The sequence below is a fragment of the Sciurus vulgaris genome, assembly GCF_902686455.1.
Source record: "Sciurus vulgaris genome assembly, chromosome: 5".
Classification (NCBI taxonomy): Eukaryota; Metazoa; Chordata; class Mammalia; order Rodentia; family Sciuridae; genus Sciurus; species Sciurus vulgaris.
The window spans coordinates 66,296,712-66,322,762 of record NC_136465.1 but is presented as its reverse complement, the minus strand read 5'-3'; the positions used below and the strand labels follow the sequence as shown (position 1 = coordinate 66,322,762).

Here is a 26,051-nt window from a genome sequence, read left to right as displayed (position 1 = left end):
AGTGATCTGAGTTGTATCTGGTGGTTTTTGTTTTACCCTGATTTCAGTTATTTTCTTAGGAAACTATAGACAGAACGTCTTCTCTCAGTCTCAGAGTAGAAAGAACAAGAATCTTTGAATCAGACTTAAAATGCAAATACCAGTTGCTCCACTTCTCATAAACATGACCTGGACATACTACTTCCTTCTCTGAGCCTCATGTGTAAAGTGGGGACAAATCTATCTATCTTGAAGGTCACTGCAAGGAATAGCCGAATATAATCCCACCTAGCAGGTGCTCCAAAAGTGATGCCCTGGTCATAATGACCCCCTGCTCAAAAACCCCCACCATGGTGTGGGTCAGTGGTAGAGTGGCTGCCTTATGTTTGAAGGCCTGGATTCCACGTGTGTGCATGCTCCAGTGGGCCTCACTTTAACTGTGATGAAGCACCCACATTGGCCTCATTTGCCAGCAGCCTGTGGTGCTGCTGGGAGAGGCAGAGGTGGGGAGTGCAGGTAGGTCCAAAGTAGGGCAGGGGCAGAATGGGGCTGCTCCCAGGAGCCAGAGGCATGTCTGTCTACAAGCTGGCCTTGCCGGCCACCTCGGGGAGCCCCAGGCCACAGCATCCTTACACTCTATCCGGATCTGCTCCAGCTCCGTCACCTCAGCAATGGACTCCTTCAGGTCCTCCACGAACTTCTGCATCTCATCAGAGCCCAGGGCACAGAAGTGCAGCATCTGCTTCTTCTCAGAGCCCGAGATGGGGGTCACCAGTGTGATGCCATGAGAGTAATCTGGAAACCAGCCCCAAGCCCCCAAGGGTCGTGAGTGGCAGCAGCAGCCACAGCAAGGGCTGGAGCCAGCCAGGTGTGGTGAAGGGACGGGGTCTTTTGGTATTTGCTCCTCCACATCCCACCATCCCTCCCTCTCCCCCCGCTTCCCTCTGCCAAGCCCTTCTCCCTCTACTTCCCCTATCCCCACCCTCACCTGTCTCAGGGCCATTCATTCATCTTCAAGACTTACACTCATTCTCAAAGAGGTGGAACTGCATGCCTAGCAGGCCAACTGACTTGCAGAAGGTGTAGGTGGAGGAGCTTTTCTTTTTGGGGCACAGTTTGAGAATCTGGCAAGAGAGGAACAGGAGCATTTACTAACCAAGGTGGATTCCTGACAGTGTGCATATGCTGTTGCCTCTGAACTTAGAAGCCAGTCCCCATTTCCTGCCCTCATCGGTAAACCTTACTGGATCTGGCTGCTGTCTTACACAGGTCTTATGCTTGAGCCACACAGTTCTCCTTTCAGTAGCTTGAAAATGGCCAGTTCAGGGCCTTTGAACATGCTGTTCTCTCTCCACAACTCTTCCTGCAGCTTTCTGTGTGGCTGGATTCCCCTCATTACTTAGGTCTTAACTCAAATGCTACTTCTTTAGAAACACCTTCCTGTATTATCCTATCTAAAACACAAACCAAAAGCAAACTAAAAGCCTCTCCCTTAACCTCAGTCACTCTGACCTGTCACCCTATTTTGTTGTCTTTGTAGTATTTTACCTCTGTCTGATATTCTTGTTCATTTATTTGCTTAGTTATTTTCTATCTCCCTCTCCTACTAAAATGAAAGTTCAGCCAGCTCAATATATAAGTATTTTATTAGAACCTCCTGTGAACTGGGCTCTGGGAATACAGGTGTTATATGACATGTCCCCCAAAAGCTCATGAGTGAGACAATGCAAGAAGATTTAGTTGTGGGAGTTAACCCCTGGTGGGGATTTAACTGAGTGGTAACTGAAGGTTGATCACATGTGGCTGGAGGAGGCGGGCAATGGGGCGGGGTGTGTGGCTTTGGGTATATATTTTGTATTCAGTGAGTGGAGTTTCTCTCTCTGCTTTCTGATCATCATGTGAGCTGCTTCCCTCCACCACACTTTTCCTCCATGATGTTCTGTTTCACCTGGAACCCTGGGGAATGGAGTCAGCTATCTATGGACTGAGACCTCTGAAATCGTGAGCTCTCAAACTTTTCATCCCCGTAAAATTGTTCTGGTCAGGACTTTTATTCGCAGCAGCCAAAAAGCTGACTAAAACAAAGAGCCCCTGCCCTCAAGATGTGATGCTGGAGGAAGACAGTCAAGATGTAAATCAATCAATCAATATTAATCAAACATAACAGCAAAAAACAAAGAGAAGAAAACGGTAAATAAAGTAATGTCAAGAAACTGGTGTTTTGAAGAAAATGAAACAGGGTAAGGAACAAAAAGTAACCTGATAGGCTACCTTGCTTGGTGGGCAGGAGGGTCTACCTGGGGAAGAGGTACTTTAACTGAGATTGCATAAAGAAGGGGAGACCACCATGCCACAGTCCAGAGGAGATTTTTAAGTGAAGGAGTAGTCAGAAGAAAGGCCTGGTGGGTGGGAAGAGCGCCTGGGACCAGAGCACTAGAGCAGCCTCAGGAGTGTGCAGGGAGATGCAGTCCAAAGATCTGGGCCCTTCCCTGGCCATGTGGGGGCAGTCTGGACTTCCTTCTTATTGTGCAGGACCTGATGTGCACTCTAGAAAGATGGCTTCAAAGCTCTGTGGAAGGAGGTCCTTAGTGGTGGGGGTGCCGGTGTACAGTGACTGTACACTAGGTGAGGGGCTGGTGGGAATGCAGCAGTGGAGGAGTGAGAGGGGTTGCCCACGCTGCTCTGGATAGAGAGGATGGGGGCGGTACCAGGGGAAGACAAATTTTGTTGTAAGCTTGCTCACTCCTCTTTCCTGGCACTTAGAACATGGCTGGCACATAGTTGACACTGATTAAAGATTTGATGAATGCATACGTGTTTTCAAAAAGCAAAGAACCCCACAGACGTGTGTGTATGTGTATGTGAGTGGACGTGTGCACGCACACGCTGCAGCCTCTCCCCAGGCCCAGGGGCAGCACATGCCCCAGACGGCGCCCCGTCCTTCACGGGTCTTGAGACGTGAAGCGCATCGCTGTGCTCCCCTGTCCCAGATTTTTTGTAACATGGACAGGCAGATGGTTTGGAGTTCATTGCCACCTTGACGTGTAACCACGAACAGCTCATTTAACGTCTCTGCTTCGGCTTCATGACTTAAGAGTAGGAACGGACACATTTTCCTGAGCTACCTCACCCATGACAGCAAACGTCACGAAAACGGTGACTCACTGTGAGCAGAGCATTCTGAGAGCTCTGTGCGCCCCGCCCCTCCACCTCAGGGTCCAGCTCCAGACGGAGCCGGCGTGGGCGGGGCCTCGGGACAGCCTCAGCCCTGGCCCCGCCCTGCCCAGCCCGGGCGGCTGTGCTCACCACAAGAAGGTCGTTGAAGAGGAACACCTCTCTCTGATGCGCCGCCTGCTTCTGCAGCTTGTTCACGTCGGTCACCTCGAACAGCCGGCTGCAGCAGACGAGGCGGCGGTGCGGCACCGACAGCACCTGGAATCCAGGCGCCGCCTAAGCCCAGAAGATCTCAACTCCCTCCTTCCTACCCCGCAGCCCCTCCCATTTTCCAGAAGAGAAGCGGGCTCAAGGACAGAGCATGCCCGTCTGCTTCTATAGCAGGGCCTGCACTTGACCCTTAAACCTCTTCTCTCCTCATCTGGGTCCTTTTCCCTTCCCTGGGCTTCTTGGGGAGCAGAGCCAGAGGAGAAGAGGTTCATTATGCTGGAGGAAATGAGGAGATTAAGGAGCGGGAAAAGAAAGTTGAAAAGAGCCATCAATTGTTCGAATCTATGGACTGTCAACCTTTTCCCCTCTGTGACTTCAAGGGCAGCCTGTATGTATGACACCTCTACCCCTTTCTGTACTGCACACCCAAATACAAGTGTTCAAGAGCGAGGGGATTACAAGGACACAGAAATCTCCTCCAGTGGGTAAGAAAAGCAAACCATTTACAAACCAGACCGAGCCTAAGACCTCAGCCAAGGCTGTAAAGCAGCCTGGGAGGCGGGAGTCTAACAGAGCCGTGGAGGAGGTCCCCAAGTTCTCCAGCCTGTACCCCAAGCCAGTCAGGAGGGACTGGAACCTGCTTTATATTTGTGGTATAAAGCACCTCTACACACATGAGTAGTGCCATAATCTACATAGGATGCTCACTTGCAAAACTGTTGCACAAACTCACATTAACCAAGTTATGGAACCAGCCCAGGTGCCTGTCAATAAATGAATGAATTTAGAAAATGTAGCATGTATACACAATGGAGTTTTACTCAGTCATAAAGAAGAATGAAATTATGGCATTTGCCAGTATATGGATGGAACTGGAGGACATCATGCTAAGAAGTGAAATAAACCAAACTCAGAAAATCAAGGGTTGAATGTTCTATGTGGAACCTAGAGCAAAATAAGGGAAAAAAAAGGGGGTAGAGTCAGCTACCAGAAGGATGGAGGGAAGACCAGTGAAGTAGAAGGAGATTGAGGGGGGAGGGGAGGAATGGGAAAGAGGAGGAAATGTGGAATGAATTTTGACAAAATTATGCTATGTGCATGTATAAATATACCACAGTGAATTTAAAAAATCATTGCACACTTGGAACACATTGCCTGTGACACAGGTCACAATGAAGGGGCACCTCCATGGTTTGAGACACCAGTCTATAGCCAATTCGAGCCCATTTACAGGAATGCCTGGTATCCATTCCATCGTGGAAAGGGATTCTAAACTTCTCCATCTGGCCATTCAGGTACTTCAACCTTATAGCACTGGGCAGTCCTTCTTGACATCTCATCTTAGTTTCTCCTGCTGTGGCAGCTGGTGACAAGAGGCAATGTGGACATTATGCAAGGGAAAGAATAAGATGCAGCACCTGACACATAGTGAATGAATAACAGAAAAGTGTTTTTTAAAAGGTAAGGAGGAGAGTGGGAGGAGATATAATGAAGAAGGAAAGGAAAGGAGATGGGAGATAGGGGTGGCCTGGCAGTCATGGGAGAGGAAACTAACTCCCACCGGGAGAGTGCTGTTCCATGGTGGACACTTACTGTCTTCATGCCCACAATGGACTTCTCCACCTTGGTGACATACGTGACATGATCCTCATTGGACTTGAGCTCCTTCTGCTGTATCCTCTCATAGATGCCTACTACCAGCTCCCTGGGGATGTCAGCGCCATCATCCACACCTGCCAACATGGAGGGGGAGCAGGAAGAGGAGAAGAGGGGGGAAAAAGGGGTCAGAGCCCCAGACCTCAGGGACAAAACCTCCTTACTAGACAAGCTCGGGGTGGGTGGCCCTGATTTTGTCATTTCTCTGTTCCAAAGTCTTCAACAGCTGGCCCCTTCCTTTTTAAGGACACACTCCTCAGGAGGCACCACAGCTATTGGGGTGTGGCCTCCCCCACACTTCCAGTATCATCTGCTGATGTGTCCCAGACAGAATCTCCACTCCCACCTGGCAGGATTCTTTCCTGATGGCCAAATACAAACTCCATGTTACTGCTAAGTGTCTGTTTCTGTGGCCTCACTGCCTTCTGTGTATCTGTCTTGACCTCCCCCAGCCCCACCCCAGGAGCATCTTTGGGATGCTCTGTCTTATTCTCTTTAGGATCTTTCCCCTTAGGCCCTCCCATCTCCTCCAAAAGGGAGTGTGGTGTTGAGTGATCTTTGTGGAATGGGTGACAAGATTCTTCTCTCACTGGGAGCCTTGGAGGGGGGCGGATAGGCAGCAAAGAGAAGCAGGTAAGTCACCTGTGGTGACACAGGTAATGAGACCCTCCACCCTGGCTCCTATGTTTTCAAGAGGTTAACACTTGGATAACAAAACATCCTAGGTGGAAATATACCCACATGAAAACAATTTTCTTTTGGAGGTAGAAACAGGCAGTAAGAAATAGTTCTTTCTACTTTTCCCAACCCTTTCTTTAATGACTACATGCTTCTTTGTAAGAGGGAAAAATTAAAAATAGAATGACTTTGGTAAATGCCCTCACAGGAGTTTTCCCAACTACGAGAGGATGTCATGGCTTCTATAAGTAACTCCCTGTCTTGTCCTTGCTTCTCCCACATCTGATATTGGTTTTTAAAGTCAGGCAAACAAGCCCTGCAGAATCACAGGGGCTTAAAGAAATCAGGTTGTGGGTAAGAAAGAGCAGGAACATACGGGTTCCCAGTTTAAGACTACCTCTACAGTTTCTGAATGCCTGGTGAAGAGGAATTTTTCCCCCAAAAGGCCTAGATCCACGAAGACAGATAAGAGGGAAAGGGACAGAGCACCCTGGGGTTTGGCAAGTGGATGAATGATGGGATGGATTAGCTAAACCTAAACTAGCAGAGAGGTTAGAAGTCATCCAACACCCTAGGTGGTAAAAGGAACTGGTGGCACAGGTGGAAAATGAGCTAGAAAGCTGTCCTATTTCGTCCTTTTTTCAGCAGAAGATTGGTACCACATCCTTAAGAAGGGTCAAATCAGGAATTCAGGGCTGGGGCACCCCAGCCTGGAGCAGGAGTTGATATCTGTGTATTGAGAGACATCGACCCCATTTCCCACAAAGATCTCAGAACGCTGGCCGTCATAACTATACCCTTTGGGCAAGAGGCTGGACATTTATCTTCTGGTAAAAATCAACCAGTAGAAGAGAAAATACAGATACTGCAGTAGCGGGTGACCAAGGAGCAGCTCAACTAAATTACCCAAGAAAGGCCATGAGTCAGCAGGCCTCACCTGCACCCAAACAGCTTTAGATCAGCTTTTTAGTGGCTCCCTCTTGACTGCAGACAACCAAATTTTATCAACTATGTTTGGAAGGTCTATAACATAAAAGAGAAAGAAATAAAGGGATAACCAGAAAAAGAAACCCAGAAGAAACAGGCAAGCATTTAGCTAGTAAAATGAACAAAGAAGAACATATGAATATTTTCCAAAAGCTATGAGAAGATATTGCATCTACTCAACAACAATAAATGCTACACGAGAACATTCAGAGAACAACAACAAAAAGTTACTGGAATTGAAAACAGTGATGGTGGGAATGAAAAACTTGGTAGGGGGCTTTAAAGATAAAGCTGAAGGACATCTCCAGAAAGTCAACCAAGAAAACAGCAACAGCATATAGAAAACTATGAAGATTAGAAGATCAAGTAGGAGACCCAACATCTAAATAACAGGAAGTGAAGAAAGTACAGAGAACACTGAGAAACTAAATGGTCAAACACAGTACAGTGTGCCTAGTGTTGACGCGTTCTGCATCTATGGGTTCCACCCACAAACAGAAATATTTCTAAAAACATGCATCTGCCCTGAATGTGTACAGACTTTTTCTTGTCATTATTCCCAAAACAATTCTATGTAAACAGCACAACAACTATTTACCTAGCATTTACATTGCATTTGACAGTGTAAGTAATGTAGAGATGACTTAAAGTGTATGAGAGGATGTGCCTACGTTTTATACAAATACTACACCATTTTATATATAAAAGGGACTTGAGCATCTGAGGGGTATCCTGGGAAGCAATTCCCTGTGGATCACTAAGGGACAAATATATTTAAACCTTATTCATTTGTAGGACACGTGGTTTTAGGCTGTAAGGACCAACTCAGTACTGAGCACGGTGGGTGGAAACAGAACCCTAGCAGGGCGCATCGTTATGAGAATTGAGAACACAAAAGGCCAACAGAAGAATCTACAAGTTTTCAGAAAGAGAAAAAAAATAGTGTAAAAAAAGGCCAGGTATTCAAATAGCAGAGCAGCACTGTCAGCTGAAGCACAATGGTCATCTTAACATTCCCATTTACATGTTTCCTTCTGGAATTCTATTCCCAACAAACTCCCAACTGAAGGTGAAAATAGAACAGGTATATTCAGAAATGCAAGTTTTCAAAAATGTTCTTCTCCGAGGTGCCTTTTCTTTGAAAGTCATCTAAAAATGAGGAAGTTATGGTGTCCAGGAACCAAGAATTCAGCACCTCCAGGATGATGGCCATGTGGCTGGCCTGGCCCCCAAACCATCCAGATTAGAGCAGAAGCAGAGACCCTGGAAGAGACAGTGGCAAGAGGATGGAAATCCTGCGGTACCTCCAGGCCTTTGTGAATTGACATGAATTTGACACTCAGGGGTGAAAGATGGGGATAGACTGGTGGCAGGTACATCGAGAGCTAAGAAAATGGAAAAATAATACAAGTACTAACTCCAAGAAGACTAAAAATGGAAAGGAACTGTAACTCAGGTTTGCACTGTGTGTATCCAGCTTCCATAAGATGAATACTGATTTTAATGGGGATGGTTTGGGGAAGGCAGATAGACAAGAGCTAAATTCTTAAGTTCTATAATGGGAAATTAAAAGATAAGGCTTAAAAGCTAAAAAAATTAATAAGCAATAGTGTATAAGAGAAACCAGATACCAATATGTATATGTGTGTATATATGCATATATATACATATGTATTGTATAACCTCCATTTATATAAAGTTCAAGGATTAGCAAAATAATGGTGCTGGAAGGCAGAATAGTGTTCAGCTTAAGCTTAGGTAAGTGAACCTAATGGGATGCAACGTAAGAATGTTCTGGGATGATGTAAAAATCAGTATGCGGATACAGATGTGATCACACAGGTGTCTAGGAAGAGGTACACTTCATAGAAGCACTTGGATTTACACACCTTGTATAGTATGTACTTTATATCAATTAAAAAAGGAATAGAAAAAAAAGCAGGACAAGGTTATTTATTGATATAGAGTGAACACAAAATAAACAGCTAATAGGCACTTGCTTAGCATATATGAGGTCCTGGGTTCCATCCCCAGCAGCACAAAATAAACAAACAGCTAAAAATGTTGAAAGTGATTGCCCCTGGAAAAGAAGAAAGATGAGATGAGCAAAGACTAATTTTTTTTTCTGTAGAGAGCCCTATAGAATTAAATTATATGCATGTATAAATTTGATTTTTTTAAAAAATGCCAAAAACATCAAAGGACTTGGTTGGCAGATGCTATAAAGTTGCTTACAAGGTTGAATAAAATGGACCCAGAACCTGAAGGCCCTGTTCCTGGCTCTTCCCTTCTAAGTTGTGGAGTAGGGAATGGCTGATGCCACCCAGGTGCCCACTCTGGTGCCTGGGATCTGCAGGCCACCCAATGTAGGGTATTCACATTGCCCAAGGACCCCTGCTGTTTTGAAGATGCCTGGTAAGCAAGCAACCTTCCCAGACTGCCCTGGGTGACCAGACCTTGAGAACAGGTGACAATCAATAGTTAGGTCTCAGACTCACAGAATAACACTGAACTGAGCAATGGCCTTGACCCCCACCTCCTCACCTCTCAGGTTCCGGATGAAGTCCTCCAGCATCATCTTCCGGTCGGGCTTAATGTTGGGGCTGTACATGTCAGTGTTGAGGAGGATGATGGCGAAGGCCAGGATGAAGATGGTGTCGGGATTGTGGAACTGCTGCACCACCTCGGGGTTGCACATGCAGTAGCGCTGGCTGTCAGGGAGACGCAGGGTGGGACCATGAGCTTCCCAAATCTAGCAGTGGGGACTGTCGAGGGGGTGTCCCAGCTCCCTGAGAGTTTCGGGCCCAGGGACAGTACTGTCTGCCCCATATGCCAGTCCTCTTCCCCGCTGAGGAGATGGGCTGGCATCACTCTCCCCAAGTGCCCCCCAGGACCAGATGCTCACACAGATGTTCACTACAAAAGTGCTGGTTGGTGGGGATGAGTGATGGGTGATTGACCTGAAGGGCCCCATGTTGCTTCCAGCTTAGAGGGCTGGTGGGATTCTGCCCCTTTTGCTTCCTTTTCTTCTTTCCCTCCAGCCCACCCTATGCCTGCCTCAGAAGGGTGAGCCCCCCACCCCCGGCACATCTGATCCCTGGAATCACAACAGCTCTGCTTCCTTGCCCTGACTCCCATGCTCTAGGCATACTTGACTGGGGAAGGGGGTCCTACCTGAAGGCCTCTATGAGCCGCTCCACCTTCTGGGCCTCCCCCTGCACACGGATATGAGCCTGGAACTTCCGCAGGGCCTCATCCAGTTCCATGCTGGAGAAGTCCATCTCATCCACCACGCAGCTGAGAGCAGGTGGGAGGAGCGGTGGTGAGGAGAGGTGGGGACCCCCCACACGCTATTTGAGCTGGGGGAGGTACAACCAGGGCTCTCTGAAGGGGGCAGGGTGGGGGGTACTTGACCCCTTCACTAGGCAGAAGGGATGGACACCGGGCCTCCCAAGCTCACTTCCCCTCAGGAGTCTTCCCTGAATGAACCCCAGAGCACGGTGTTCTCATGTCTTTTCTCTGTGTCAGGCAGGCCACAGACTGTAATCTCCATTTCACAAGCCAGAAACCTGAGGCCCAGAGCAGTTCACTGGTGCTCAAGGCCACAGAGGTAGGGGGAGGCTGAGTTCAGATCCTCCAACTCCAAATCCCAAGTTCCTTCCCATAAGCACCAGAGGAGCACAGAGTGAAAGTAAGTGTAACAAAGGAGTAATGGCTGGGGCCTGTAGTCCCAATTACCCAGGAGGCTAAGGCAGGAGGATTCCTTGAGTTCAGTGGTTTGAGACCAGCCTGGGTGACATAAGAAGTAAGTAAATAAATAAAGATGAGGTACTTTTCTGATCTCAAAGGCCTGTTGGGAGCCCCAGTTCTTAAGGAAGGCTTGATGGCAAGGCTGGGACCTCTAAGGAGTAAATGGCATATTCAATTTAATGTGGGAAGGGGCATTGTGACCCAACAGGACCAGGTTCTGGTCCTAGCCCTTGACTGAGCTTTTTGTGACTTGAGTTGATAAACTCTCCGTTTTAAGCCTCAGTGTGTTCTTCTGAAAAGGGAAGGTCAGAGCCCCTGCTCCTCAAGAGCCTTTCTACCTGAAATGTCACTTTCAACCCTGAGGGTTCCTCTGAATGTCCCCTTGCAGTGCATGGTGGGAGGAGGATATGGAGGAGGAGTTGGGGACAGAAGCCAATCCCCCCACTAAGTGGTCTCATTCCTCTGGCCTGGACCACTCCCAGAGTCCTTCTCAGCCCCCAAATCCTGCCTCGCCCTCCTTTGGGGTGCTCCACAGGGCCTTGCTCAGGGAGGCATGAATCTACGCCCAGCAAAGCTGCAGACCTCCCCTGAGCATGTTTGCGTTGTTCTTCCCCACAAGCTGTTCCCCACAAGCTGATCACAGAGCGCAAGGTGGCTCATAGCTGCGGAAAGACTCAGAGTTGCTTTCCCCCTTTCTGCCTCAAGCTCCACTCCAGTCTCCTCCCTGCTGGTTTCTTACAGCTTTGACCCCCACTGCCCAGTGCTACCATTGTGGCTGGGCTGACCACCCCCCCTGCCCGGCCCCGCACCCTTGGGAAATTCCAAGGCAGGTGCTCAACCCCAGGCATTAATCACCCATCATAGTCCCCTGGCCCTCCAAGTGTGCCCATGGCTATAAGCCCAGCACGTGGTTCAGTGCACAGCACACCCACCACCAGCTCAGAAGATATCTGCAGGGTGGTCACGCAAGGGGAGGCTGGGACCTCTAAGAAGTAAATGCAGGACCCCCTTCCTCCATGATCCTAGAAGACCAACAGACCCCAACTCTGTTGTCAACTGTCAGGAGAAAGTAAGGGGAGTTGCCACACGGCATCTCAGTGGGCCGAGACGTCTGCCTGCTCCACCTCTTTCAGAGGCAGGGGTGGTAAGAAGGAGTGTCACCAGTGAGTCCTAGAGAGGGAGGGAAGGGCTGAGAGGTAGGTAGAGGCTCCTCTTCCTTCCTGACCAAAGGCAAGGTCAAGGCCATCATCCATTCATCCTCATGTAGGGGAGCCTTGCTCTTCTCAGGCTTGTTTGCCTGGGTGGAAGCTGGAGGCCAGAACCTTGCCTGAGCATGAGAACTGAAAATGTCAGTGTGTGGACACTGAGAGGGACGACTGGGTAGCAGAGCCTGAGGGTCCAGCCAGGCGAGAGGACACTCCGTTTTTCTGGTGGCTCTCATTACCTCACCCTGTACCCTCCCCAGCTGTAATGCAGCTCTGAGGACATCACCACGGGGGTGGGTCCCCACAGCCCAGGCTAGCCCAGCAAGGGATGGGCATTGAGCACCACTGAGCCACACAGGAATGCTGTTCTAGAAGAGATCCAGTGATGGAGACACAGAATCAAGGAGAAGAGGGCACAGGGAGGAGATGCGGACGGAGAGAACAAGAAGATAAAGAGACAGGGAAAGTGAAAGAGAGGCAAGGAGGAAAAGGAGGGAGAGAAAGACAGACCAACAGAAAGGAGGAGAGAGCAGGGAGAGGGAGTGGGACAGAGCCAGAGGAGTGGGGGAAGGAAGAGACAGAAAAAGACAGATAATGTAGATGGGGAAGACGGAGGTGGGTGGGTCAGGGCATGGAGCAGAAGGCAGCCCTATTGTGTCTTCTAACCCCAGGGGTTAGAAGACCCCATACCTGTGAGGTCAAGCAAGAGACAGTGGGCCCAACCTGGCCAATGCAGACCAAGAAGCCTGGCTCCTTGGAGGATTCCCAGGATGGCCCTTGGCCCCTGAGGTCTGGCACCCAGCTGTTCCCCAGGACTGCCTGCCATTTTTCCATCTACCCTCCCAGCCTCCCCCTGCCCTTTCCCTGTGGGCTTCTGAACTGAGGTCCTGGTATCTCTTCCTTCCTTCATAGCCCCCCACTCCCAACATGGAGTTCCTTCTGCCCTAGAGCTCTGGACCAGTCCTCCCCTTGCAAAAAAAAAAAAAAAAAAAAAAAAACGGAGGTGAGTGCTGGAGGCCAGGGCACCATTGAGGAAGGTGGTGGGAGGAGGCGGCAGCTGGGGAGGGTGGGATCTGCTCAGTCAAGCATGATGGCCTAGTTTCCCCGTCCTCCACTCAGGTGACTTGCAGCCGGTTTGCATGCTCACTCGCTTGGGGCTGTGGTTAAAAGCTCCAGTAATGAGCCAAGAGCTGGAGACCAAGTGCTGGGCTGGGAGATCAGCCAGGTGGAAACACCAACCACAGAACAGGGAGTGCTAGATACATCCATCCTGGGCCTGCCGGGTGGGGAGCAGGGCCTCAGGGGAAGACATCTGGGCCTTGGAGCTGGAGCAGCCTCTAATTCAGCATCTACCAGCGCAGGGAGGTGAGAGGTCATGCGGGAGGGATGAAAGGAAACACGGATGGCTGACCCCCCATTCCTGCATTCCTCCCTGTCACACCACCATGGGGCATCATGTGGTCCTGAATTTCTCAGACCCTGGGGGAAAAGCCTCAAGTTGCCTGATAGAGGAGGGGAAGGCTGAGGAGTCTCTATACTCTTCCCCAAGGCAAGATGCTTCCTCTTTATACAGTTAGAGTTTGGGCCAGGTGACCTCCCAGAATCCCCTCCCCAACTCTAACATTCCTGAACCAGAGCCCAGAGAAGAGCGAGCCCACAGTCAGTCTTGAAGGGTGCTATATACTCCCAAAATGCACTGGTGCACTCCGTGTCCTCCTGGGGAAGGTGGCTGGAGGGGACTGTGTGCCCACCCACCCCCAGCATGCCTGCTCCCGTGGACCTTCATCTCAGGGTCTGTGCGCCCTGGAAGCACCTTCAATCCTTGTCCTCCACAGCATGGTTCTTTTGACCCCCTCATGTAAGTCTCAGCAGCACCTGACTTCCTCCTCGCTCCTCTTTGCTTCTCCTCTTTCCATGGTTTCCCTTTTGCAGCATCTAGCACTTAAAATTCCCCCCTTCCACCTTTCTTTCCTACCCTGGAATCCCTGTGGGGAGCAGACTGGTGACAGTTTATCAAATCCTGCCTGCTTCTTTGACCCAGGACAGGTAACACCACCTCTCCTTGATCAGCTTTAAGGCAAATAACATCATATGTTCCAGGTGGTCTTCCCTGACTGGATTATCTCCCTATTTTACAGAAAGGAAAACTGAGACTACATAGGGACTTGTCCCCTGCTCCTACAACTAGAAAGTAGGCTTTCAGATCCAACTGGGCCCTCTCCAGTGCACCCCCGTGTGTCCACTGGGGCAGCATGGTGTCCAGACGCCGGTGGGGAGGCTCCCTCCGGACTGTTGCTTAATGAGTGCTGTTCTTAGTGCTTCACTAAGCACGCAATGACTTAATCTTCTCAAGCCCGTGCAGCAGTAGCCATTATCAGGAAACCGATGCTCACAGGAGAGTCAGCCCTGCAGGGGGCTGCACACATCACATTCCTTGTGGGCATCTCCTGGTCTAAGCAGGGCTGCCATCTCCCACTTCCCACTGCTCTCTGCGGCTCGGTGGCTGGTGCTAATGAGTCTCTCCCTGGGGCCTTGCTATCTTCCTCAGAGACCTGGTGGGGGCCTAGGAGGAACCCAGGAGAGACATTCGGACACAGTATAGAGGCACTGATCATTGGTGTGTGAGGAGCCACTTCTCCATTGGTAGTCAGCAGGAAGGCTGTGTGGTCCTGCAGTTCAGAGCTGGCTTGGGCACACAGTCCACAGCAGGGGCTCTGCCTTCCTGCTTCCCCGCTTCTAGAGCTTTTTCTGACCCTGGTAGTAGCTGGCGGGCTGGCCCTCTTTCAACAAACATGCATTGAGTGGCTCCTGAGTACAAGGCTGGGTAAACAATACAAACACAGTCTCTGTTCTGGGGGAGAGACAGACATTAAATGCACAATTGAAAATAATTCTTTATAAGTGTGATGATTTCTATGCAGAGAAAGGACAGGTTTCCATGAAAGGACAAAGGAGACATATTTTATTTGCTGTGTCCATAAAGGCCTCTTTGGGGACATGACATTTCAGCTGAGATCTCAAAGATTAGTAGGTTTGGCCAAGGGAAGGGGAGGAAGGGGGAGCATATGCAAAGGCCCTGGGGTAGGAAAAAACTTTCAATGGCCTAGAAAGGGTCAGTGAGGCTGCAGTGCAGAGTTAACAGGGAGAATGGAGGACAGCAAGGTTCTGAAGGTGGGCAGGGTCTCCTCCGCCAGAGGTCTGTGGGTCATGAGAAAAATCTTAGAGTTTATCTTGAATGTGGTAGGATAAAAAGGCAGGGTATGATCAGGGGAGTGATGTGATCCAGTGTGTTTTAAGATTGCTCTGTTGGGGGGAGAGTGAATGAAAGGGATGAAGCAAAGAACAATTGAGAGCTGACCCCAAGTCAGGAAGCTGCCACAGCAATCCAAGCTAGAGGCGATGAGGCCTCCATCAACATAGAAGCAGCGAAGACAAACTGAATGCATGACCTGAGCAACCTCTTAGAGAAAGGACAGATGGGACTAGGTGATGGGGGAATGTGGCAAGGGTAGAAAAGGAGGAGACAATGAATCTCAAAGCCTGGGCTTGCGACAGTCACCAGGCCCTTTTTCCCTCTTAACAACCTCTCTCTAGATGGCCTCACCTATTCCAGTGGCTCTAATGCCACCTACAGCAGACAACTCTTCCCTGTCTCTTGCAGAGTTCACCCTTACTACCTTACTGGTTGCTAACTAGTTACTTTGCCTCTTGGCTGATCCCTGTTTATAAAACACCCGTACCAGTGCCACCTCATCTGGAGACCTTGTGTAACCATTGAATCTATGCATCTGACTGGCACATGATGGGCACTTCTAAGTTCTGGCTGGCCGAGGGCATCTGGGGTGCTGTGGCTGGAATGTCATCACTGGGCAATGCTCATGAGAGGACAGGATGCACTGGCATCTCTTGCAGGCAAGTCAGGCATGTACATCTTTTGTTTTACCTGCTATTTAACAGTTTGACTTGCTTCAGTAAATATTTGACAATGTCTAGTTTGATAAATTCTGCAGATGAAATGTCCCCCAGACCAGCATCCCCCTCCCTCTTAAAGTGAAAACATATACAGTGTATTTGGTATAATTGGTACCAAAGCAGTGGTCTGAAGCACAAGCATATTCATATGCAAAGACTGAGTGTCCCTGATTCTCACTAGCTCAGGAGGCTGCTCACTGTGACATGGCCCCCCTTCTCCTCCCACGCCTGTCACAGGCTCTGGGTTCTGCTTACTCCTCCCCTCCTGGTGGCTACTGCTGCAGCTTAGGGCCTCATCCTCTCCTGCCCTATTACTGCAATAGCCTCCCTTCCTCCAATCATCTTCCAGAACAATCCTTCAAGGACACTCACTCGGTCTGTCACTTACTCCCCTGCTTATATTTCTTTAAGGCCTTCTCACATCCCTAGTACGAAAGCCTAGTTCCTTAGCAAAGCAGGCCAGGCCCAGGCCCACTAGCATTCCAGCTTCTCTTGCCTCTTCTCCATGGTGGCCCCTCCTGTCATCTCATGTTCAGGCCTCTGTGCTTTGCACAAGTTATTCTTTATTCTGACACGCAATCCCTACCTTGCAGGTCTCTGTTTAGTCTTCTTCCTCTTCCATTGTACCCTGGATCTGCCTTCTGTCTATCATGGCATTTTTCTCCCTAGGTCAGGACATGCTTACCTGTCTTCCCTCCCTAGACTCTGAGCTCTTTCAGCATCCCCAGTAAATGTACGAACTCAATACATGTTTTGTATGTTGAATGAATGAGTGAGAGATCAAATGAGTGAATAAACAGGACCTTGTGCATGTGGTCAGCTGGAGAAGGACCCCCAGTGGCCTGCACCTTTGAAAGAACCACCTAGTGGCACAGGATTGCTTAGACTGCTTTGTCAAGATCATCCAGAGCTGATACCAAACCTGGACACAGCTGCAGGGTAATGACCCTGAGGATTCTAGAGGGTGGGCAGCGAGGTGGCGTGGGGTACACATGCTTCCCTCTTCCTTCAGTCGCATATGCAAGTGAGTCAGAGATGAGAACCTGGGTAAATTGGATTGCTTCCAAGACAGCCTGTCTGGACTTGTCTTGGGAGGTGCTGCTGATCTGATCGGTGAGAGAATCACGAGTTGGTGCAGGTTTTGCTCAGGCCTTCCTCTTTCCTGTGGGTTTCTGCAGAGGCTGCAGCAAATACCTCACAAGGGCCAGGATATAGAAGCACAGATGTTCCTGCATCTGTATAAACAGGTACAATCTTGCATCAAATTGCTTGTTAACACTGATCGGTGCGTGGAATCAGTTTGTGTTGCAGGGAAATGAAGCGTCCTGTGCCACTGTGATCAAAATGAATTTCGTCATCTCAATTTTTTTTTTTTTTTTTAAATGAGAGTAAGACAGTGTCTGGCAGACAAAAGAACTGGTTGGGAGCTGAAAATAGGTAATGGCAACAGTAGGGTGTTTTAATTGGCCGGAAGAGATGGTAAGGATCTAGAAGGTGAGGCCCCAGCTGAGGCTTGGGAAGAAGTATGTAGCTGTGCTCCAGGGGGAGTCTGCCATGAGATGTAGAAACCCTGGTTTGATCTGCAGTTCTTGGCTTATATGATTTAATTAAAAATATCCCCATCCACCAGAGGGTTATTTTTGCTAGTCAGAACTCATAACATGTTCCAGAAAGGTCATGGCCTTTTGGGAAAGTGCAATGGGGCTAAGAAAACAGAGCAGAGAGAAGCTGACTCAGGGTGTTTGTGGTGACAACACGGGAACCAAGAAAGTCTCTTTTAGGGGACCTCAGAAAGGATGACTGCCAGTCACAGTTTGAGTACTCAGGAGTCCAAAGAACTAAGTTTCGACTACCCAGACCACATTAGGAGTCAAGGTGGATGCCTGAATGCTTTTTCTCAAGGACTCAGCAGCATCGCCGTCAGTCAGTGGTTCTTAAACTTAAGCGTGCACAGGATAACCTAGTGGGCTTATTTACCCCAGATTTCTGGGCTCAACCTCCAAAAGGTTCTGATTCAGTGAGTCTGGAACAGAAACTGAGAATTTGCATCACTAATAACTTTCCAGATAAGGCCAATGTTGTTAGTCTGGGGACCACACTTTGAGAAGCGAGACACAATGCCAGGCCTTGGGGTCAGACATTTTGGGTTTGAGTAGTATTTCCCCCTCTGGCTACTCAATTCAAGTCCCTTGGCTTCTCTGTGCCTCACTTCCCTAACCTAGAGAACAGAGATCATGCCTACTGACCTACTGATCACATCTACTGGGCAGTGATGCTTTTAAGATGATAATGTATGTAAAGTTCCTGGTATACAAAAGGGCTTCAGAAATGATTGCTTTCATTATGTACCTAGAGACCAAGTCTGGGTTGATATGCCAGGTGAGTGAGTGGATGTTCAAAGTCCTCTCTAGCTTAGATGTTAAGAATACCCTTTCTTGCTGAGTGTGGTGGTGCGTGCCTGTAATCCCAGTGGTTTTGGAGGCTGAGGTAGGAGGATGGCGAGTTCAAAGCCAGCCTCAGCAACTTAGTGAGGCCCTAAGCAATTCAGTGAGTCCCTGTCTCTAAATAAAATACACACACACACACACACACACACACACACAAAAAAAAAGGCTGGGGATGTGACTTAGTGGTTAAGTGCCCCTGGGTTCAAGCCCTAGTACCAAAAACCAAACAAACAACAGCAACAAAAACCCTTTCTTAACCCCAGCAGAACAAAAACAAAAAGCAAAACAAGAAAAACACCTTTTCCTTCACTGCCAATTAACTGTGCCTGAAATTACATCATCAGACAATCATCTGATGGCCCTTTAAAATATACATATAGCAGAGAGAGGAAACTGAATCTAGCTCAGACCTCTTGAGACTTATGAATTGGTTTCTCAGCTCTGCTTTCTTCCCAGATGACAGGATCAGAGCACAGCAAACAAAGCAGAGTCAAGGGATGCAAGAGGACCTGATTCCACTCAATTTCTCTGCCACTAGAGAAATAGAGTGGAATCTTCTCCCTGGCCCCCATTTCTACCTAGGTACATAAGAGGTCTGAACTAGAGGGGTCTTTTGGTGCTGTGATTTGCACATGAACTGACCAGGACTATAACTGCATGCAGACCACACATCTTTGGGTCGTGTAGGGTTAACGGCTTATTTGGTCTGGCTTTAGAGCTCAGCCATTGATGAGCTCTGTGATTACAGGCAATCTACCTAAACTCTCTGTTCCTTAGTTCCTTCATTTAATAGAAACAGACAGCACTCACAGAACTGCTGCAAAGACAGAATGCAGCTTTGCAACGTGAGGTCTTGGAACAGCACCTGCTGATTTATGGTCGATGCCTGATATATGTGAGCTGTCAGTATTATGCTTCACGGCCTGCTCCCTCACAAACAGTCCTGCTGTAAGACCTCAGGAAAAGGTGACTTCCTGGAAGCCCCTCCTAGAAATCCCAATTCAAAGAGTGGTCAGGCAGGGTGTGGTGGCGCATGCCTATCCTAGCAGCTCTGAAGGCTGAAGCAGGAGGATTGTGAGTTCAAAGTCAGCCTAGGCAACTTAGTGAGGCCCTAAGCAACTCAGTGAGATTCTGTCTCTAAACAAAGTACAACTACAACAAAGGGCTAGGGATGTGGCTCAGTGGCTAAGCACTCCTGAGTTCAATCCCATTACCCCCCGCCAAAAATAAGAGTGGTCAGTTGGAGCCACAGGGATTGAGAGAGACCCCTCTAGCGCTAGAGCCTGAGTAATTAGGAGGAGGCTGAGTGATAGGGATGTCCATTTTTGTGTAAATCCCTGATTTACATGTGGAAATGACCACACCAACACAAGATTGTCAATCCTGGATTTGTCTATTTCCTTCAACTGGGGTCTCCAAGATCTCCACATATAGGAGCAAAGGAGTCCTCAACTCCCATGACAGTTTACTGTCCAGGAGAGTCCTTGTCTACCTGTGGCAGGGTGGGGGCATGGGAGGGGAGCTTGGAGAGGGAAAGGGTCAAGGTCATAAGCCAAAGACTATCTTGCCTGTCTTCCTTTCTTTCTTTTTGCTGTGATGCTGGGGCTCAAGCCTAGGGCCTTACATATGCTAGGCAAGTGGTCTACCACTGAGCAACACCTCCGGCCCCTCAAAGACACCACTTTTTACAGAGACACACTTCCCTCCATTCCTCTAGGCAGTAGCAGTGGAAACAACGCCACTTCTTCTATTCCTGCCCTCCCCAGGCATCCTTCTACTCTCCTCTAATTAGAGTGGGCCCTCACCTGCTCTTCCTTTCCTCCTGGGAATTCCTCAGGAAAGAGAGAAGTCTTCTGAGATTACACACAGCACAATGGGCAGGGTATTCTTGAATAATTTCTGCCCAGTGATGAAAGGCAGAGCCTTCCAGTCTGTTGAGTTTGACAGACAATCTGTCTTCAATCTGAAATGTCCCCTGAAAAGAACAATCTGTAATACTTTGGCCAATACATTTGGATGAAAATGAAATAATGAAATCTGACCCGAACATCAAGAAGGAAAGTGCAAACGGGGTGGAGGGAAGGAATACCCAGGAAATTTTCTTCTGGCAGCTCAACCCCAAAGTTGCCCTTTGTGCATTTTCATGGAAATGATGGATACCAATGCCCTCCGTGTATATGTGATTCACACTAGAAAGACTCATCCAGGCCAGAAAAGAGACTGCTCACCGCTGACGCGAAACATTCCCCCATCCGTTGGCCTTCAAACCTACTGAAGCGAACATTTTGGGAAGGAAATAGAGCGGAGCTAAATTTCCCAGCCATGTGAAAACTGAGAGAGGGAAGCACATATCCCCAAAGGATCTCAACTCTGGCTGTGGTCTGACTCCTATTGCATCCAGAGAGGGTGTCCCAGATGCAGGGTGGTCCTCAGAACCAGCTCCCCTGTCATCTCTCTCCTCCTCAGCAAATTCCAGAAAATCTATCAAGTTTTTATCTGGGGGGCAGACATAACTTCAATCCAGACCTGAGATGTTCAAGGTCTCCCTGTATTGGGGTCAGAGTAGAAGTTTCTGCCTGTGCTTTCAAGTGGGAAAGATAATAACAGAAATAACTAACATTTACAGAGAATTTACTAAACTTCAAGCACTGAGTTCAGTCCTTTCTATGTATTTTAAATATTTAATTTGAAGGAGGAAGGTCCTATCATGGCCATTTTATAAACATGGAAACTGAAATTGACTTCTTTAAAAACTGACAAACAACCTGAGCCCATTGAGCTCAGGATGACTTCTTTTCTTACTTGCTAAAGCCTGGTGCAATATGTTCCTTTTTGGAATGTGTCTTCCATAGAAATGAGACAAAAAGCCCAAGACATCAGCTTCCAAAAGCGTTGAGGGCCCGACTCTGGTAGATAATGTCAGGGCCTCCATGATGCTTAGACTCAGCAGAGGGGGCAGATTCTACTCCGGTCCTTCCTCTTTTCCTTTCCATCATGTTCCAAGAGTTGTCCCCCGCCATCCTTCTCCCTTGAGAGGTATTCCACCTCTATCATCCTCACTGGTCTGCTCCTGGGGCATGCCGTGGCTTGGGCTGTCTCAGTCTCCAAGGGGATGGGTGATTTATGCCCTTTTATTCAGTAAATAGCTTTGTACAGAATGGATGCGACTTGCTGAATGTCACCAGGCGGGGGCAGGGAAACTGTGCAGAATCCCAATGAAGCCTTCCAGGTCTGAGCAAAATGGCACCAGGAGGCTCTGTTATTGTGTGTGTGTTCTCGGGTGGAAGGAAGGATAAAGCAGCGGATCCTGAAAGGTTCCAGCAAGGGAAGGCCAAAGCCCCAGTGTCCTGGTTCTGCTGCTGGTGCCTGATTTTCTTGATTTTCCATGTCCTCCTGGCACTCTTTAGGAGCAGCCCTCCTCCTCCCTGGACAAAAACTAGGAGTCAGTGGACTTAGGGAAGAGGACTCCTTTCTGTGGGGCCAAGTTAGTGCAGAGGCTGAGCATGCCAGGACCTTGGAACCCTTGGCTGCAGAATAAATCATGAGACATGGAGGCATTCACTAGGACAACATTGGGTCTCAGCTCTGCACACATCCCTTCCCAAACTGAGGAGGCCCTGTGGTCTACTTGCTTTCTTTCTATGTTCCTCTTTCATCTCTCCCCATGGATGTCTGGGTCTGTAAGTTCTCTGACATCTTGAGCCGTGCCTATTCCCACATACACACACAGGATGCCTAGCCACAGCCTTATTTTCAACACACAGTAGACACTCAATGTTTGCTGAATGAATAACAAATGGTCATCTCACTCTCCTATTAACCCTGGCACACATCACTACCCTGGAGCCTGAGGGCTGTTCTGGGATATCTGACAAGAATGCCAAAACAAGACACCAATGTTTGGGGCAGAGATTCTCCATGGTGCCACAGTGTGTGACAAGTGCACTAGGTAATGGGAAGGACGACAGCTACAGGGTCAGGGTTTGAACCTGGTGCTCCCACTGGGGTCCAACCATTTCTCCTCTTATACCCCTCTTCTCACTGGAAGACCTCACCAAGGCAGAATCCAGTCTCACCCACTCCTTTCAGCTGCTGGCCCAGTCCCCAGCCTGGTCCCTCCCCAGCAAAGGCTGTGGTGGCTGGTCTGAGACTGCAGACCCAAGGTCCCCACGCTGGCTCTCTCGGCCTCCCCCATACTCAGTCTCTGGGGAGGATGGCAATTAGTCTTCATTGTGCTGCACAGCATGACCTGGCTGGTGAAAAACTCCTCGTTCCCTACTTTTCAGATCAATGTGGGCCTGGCACACGGAATCCAGGGACTGGCTACATGGGGACAGGTGAGGGCAGAAGAAAACAGTCAGAGCCTGTAGGAGGAGGAGGTCCACTCTTGCTCCCAGAGGAGAGAGACAGTAGGGTCACCTGGAAGCATGGGCAGCTGGAAAGAACAAAGTGAGGGGAACGGAAAGAGGCAAAGGCACATGAAAAGACCAGAACAATGAGGCAAATGGAGGGACAAGAGGGAAAAGAAGAAAATGTGATCTGTCTTTCATATGTCCTGATATGTGCTGCATTCCTGTATTATTTCCTTGGGGTATCCACGCCCACAGGATACCCCACATAGCAGGGGTGGAAAGGGGAGCTGGAAGCAGAAAAAAGGTGAGCCAAAGGGAAATGCTGAACATTTCTCAATTCTCCTTCCTTTCCCAGGCACTGGGAGCATCAGAGCCTGGATTTCAGTTCTGGGAGTCAGAGGCAGGAACTTGGCTTTTCGCAACTAAGGGCCATCCAGGGATTTCAGGGCCCCTCAAACAGCTCTAAGCCCTTGCTTTTCTATCTGCACTCAAACACCCCAAGACTGAATTCAGGATCTGCCTTCAGGGTCTGTAAGTTCCCTGAGATCATAAGCCATGGCTGTTCCCACATAACATTAACATATGGGATGCCGTGCCCAGCTCCATTATCAAAAAGCAACTGGTCTAACCTTCAAAATCCAACACCCACATCCCTGCCCCATTCCACAGGAACTTAACACAGCTCCCGCCCAGGGACACTAACAACCAACATGTAGGATAACTCCCCAAGTTTCCCAACTCTGGAGCTGAAAGAGTCCCTGCCCCTCTCTCAGCAGGCCCTTTTTGCTCCAGAGGCAAGTATGAAAGGGAAAGATTCTCCCAGGACCTCTGGGAAAACACTTCTGCTGACTGTACCCAAGGAAAAGATGAGAGAGAAAGGCAGAAGGGTTCCTGCATAAGGACGGTGACCTTCAATAAAGAAGTGAGCTTAGGGGGCATAGTGAAAGAGAGAAGGAACACAGGGAGCAGCAGGAGCCTAGAGCAGACTTCATGGGGCCTCACCCTGCTTTCCCAGGCCTTGTTCCACGGCCCTAAGGAATGCCATCCCTGCCATGTCACTCTGGAGATGAAGCCAGTATGAAGAGATGCTGGCCTATCCACATGTAAAAGCTGAGCACTAGTAAAGGCAGCTCCTCATCATCCCCACCACATTTTTCTATTGGACTTTGAGATTATTTTCATTTTCTGTGTTGCCATCCTGTTGGTTAATTTATCTCTATGTAATCAGTATTTTTTTTTTTTTTTGCTCTAAAACCCCTCCATTCAGCCCCCTTTCTTTTACCGATTAATGTTTTGCCTCCACTGATAAGAAGATGAACCTGAGGGTGAGTGTCCTAGGGGTTGGGCAGGTGGCAGAGTGTGGGCTGAGGGGGCTGTTCTTCTGGCAGAGAAGACCAGGTGTTGATACATTTCGTCCATCCCCAAACACTTTTTTCCTTCTTCTTCCTCCTTATATTGCTCTGGAGGGTGGCGGGAATGGACTTCAAGCTACTTTGATGTAAAGTATCCCTAGTGACTCTAATGGCTCCTGGCCCCAGCACTGAAAGACTCCCAGGTGGAGGTAGAGGCTTGGCCCAAAGGGGAGTGAGTGGCTAAAGACCACGTGACTCTAGGCCTCTCAGCCAATTTCACCAGGGCTGGAGCGAAGATTTCACTCAGGAAATCTCTTGAAATTTCAGAGGTCTGGATGGAGGTCACAGGAGAACCTAGGCAGATGGGGTATGGGAAGGATGGAGAACAGGGGAGCCCGGAGCGCGGGACACTCACTCTAGTACATCGCGATTGAACTGCTTCTTGCTGTTGCCCAGGAACTCGCCGATCATCTGGCGGCTGAGGCCCTTACGCTGGAGGAGGAAATGGGCCACACCGATGGGGGTGTCCGGGATGAAACCTCGCGAGATCAGGAACTGGATGCCCTTGTCAGGGTTTCTGGAGGAGGGGTTGGAGGTGGGGAGTAGTAGCAGAGAATGAGCCAAAGCTGCCTGTGCCTTCCATCCTCCCTGTCTTCTTACCCATGAAACCTATAAAAGTGCCTGGAGGTCCTTGGAAACCAAGTTCCCAGGAGATGCCAGGATTCCTTAAGCTTCAGAGGTGTCTCCCGCGGATGCATCCTGTCCCACCTCACACAGGTTGGGGGCGGTGCTGCAAGGTGGTTAATGTGAAGTCTAACACAAGCAAGATAATTCCAGAGTAGGTGGAGAAATAGCACCTTTCTTTGTTCCTGCCTTGCTCGCTCTGGATCTTATCCCGAGGTCTCCCAGGTCTACTGAGGAGGCCTTTGCTTCTTACCTGTATCCTGAGGTCAGTCTCGGGTCCCCACTCTGGAGTCCACAGAGAGTGAGTGGGAGGAAATACGTGAGAAGTTCCACTATGCGCTCCCTCTTTCCCTTTGCATGGTGGACATAAGGCTACAGATCTCCAGTGTGAGTCACCCTTTCTCAGACGTGAGTCTCTCCGTGTGGGTGTGTGTGCCCTGTCCTAAGGCAATTGCGTTCTCATCGCAGTGTGCAAACTCATGCTGCTCCCTGGGCTGAATCTTACTGGTTCAAGAGAAAATAAGTACAGAGATTGACGGTAAGCATTTGGAACCTTTTATAGCACTTTGACATTTTTCGGGACAACCAAGCATGTGATTGTTTTCCTAGCAATTCATTTTTATTTTTATTGTGTTTTACAAAAGCATCAGCCCACAACATATTAGGTGAGAAAAACCAAACTGGGCTTTCAGTAGGAATAGTTTGAGACTCATCCCTTTGAGGGATAGGAATATCTCAGAGTTTTTGTGCAGGCAGAACTGATGCTGTGGCTATTGGGGTAGGGTTAGGGCGGGGGTAAGGGGTGGGGGTGGCGGTGGGGCTGTGCTCATCAGGTGATGAGGAAAAGGAGAGATGGAATTGGAGTCCACTGTGGCTTCCCCTAGGTTTGTCTCATACTAGAGTTGAACAGTGTGCATCCTGCCTCACTTTTGGTGAATCTGTTTCCTTTTCTATAAATGGCATAATACATGCCACTAGATATTATTGGGAAGATAGCAGATGCTTTATGTCAGCTGAACTATGAACAGTAGTGAGTGTCTGGAGGCCAGAGGCTGGGTCTTATTTTCTTTGTAGTTGCAGTGACTGACACTCAATAAATAATAGTTGAATGAATAAATGATCACACATGTGGGCAGGAGAGACATCAGTGCTCTGAGCCTAGGGCTATGAAGGAAGGGCTGAATGGATAGTGATGAGTATCTCATGGTCTTTAAATTTTCATGAGAGGGGTATGTCTGCTTCTTCTGCTTGGCACTGTCTATACACAGTCTGGTTGCAAAGAATAGTCAGGTTGGGATCTCTGAATTATGGCTGTTCACTTCTCTCCTTCCGTTCCCTTATTCTTTTTCTGGTCCATCTCTGCTTGCTTCGTGCTTTCTTCCCTATCTCCCTCTACTTCTTTAATTTCTTCCTTGCCCTTTTCTCTACCTGTATTCTTTTCACTCTCTCTCCTCCACTGAGTCCCTCATTTTGCCAATCCCAAGAAATAATGCTGTTTCCTCAATTTCTTTTTTCTTCTTTGGTACTGGGGATTGAACCCAGGACCATTTTACCACTGAGTTACATTCCAGTCCCTTTTATTTTTAATTTTTTAAAATTTTGAGA

General features: G+C 48.8%; 1 protein-coding gene across 7 annotated transcripts in view; it reads right to left on the bottom strand.

The window, feature by feature from the left end:
• Nucleotides 1-26,051, bottom strand: part of IQSEC3 (IQ motif and Sec7 domain ArfGEF 3) — a 105,602-nt gene that overhangs the window by 10,674 nt on the left and 68,877 nt on the right. For all 7 annotated transcript variants that reach the window (XM_079141975.1, XM_079141970.1, XM_079141971.1 and 4 more), the window contains 7 exons: nt 24,178-24,339; nt 9,859-9,981; nt 9,229-9,395; nt 4,957-5,096; nt 3,286-3,411; nt 1,004-1,103; nt 613-774 (listed from right to left, as the gene is read on the bottom strand). In XM_079141975.1, the coding sequence (XP_078998101.1) occupies nt 613-774; nt 1,004-1,103; nt 3,286-3,411; nt 4,957-5,096; nt 9,229-9,395; nt 9,859-9,981; nt 24,178-24,339 (980 nt within the window). The remainder of the gene's footprint in view (nt 1-612; nt 775-1,003; nt 1,104-3,285; nt 3,412-4,956; nt 5,097-9,228; nt 9,396-9,858; nt 9,982-24,177; nt 24,340-26,051) is intronic.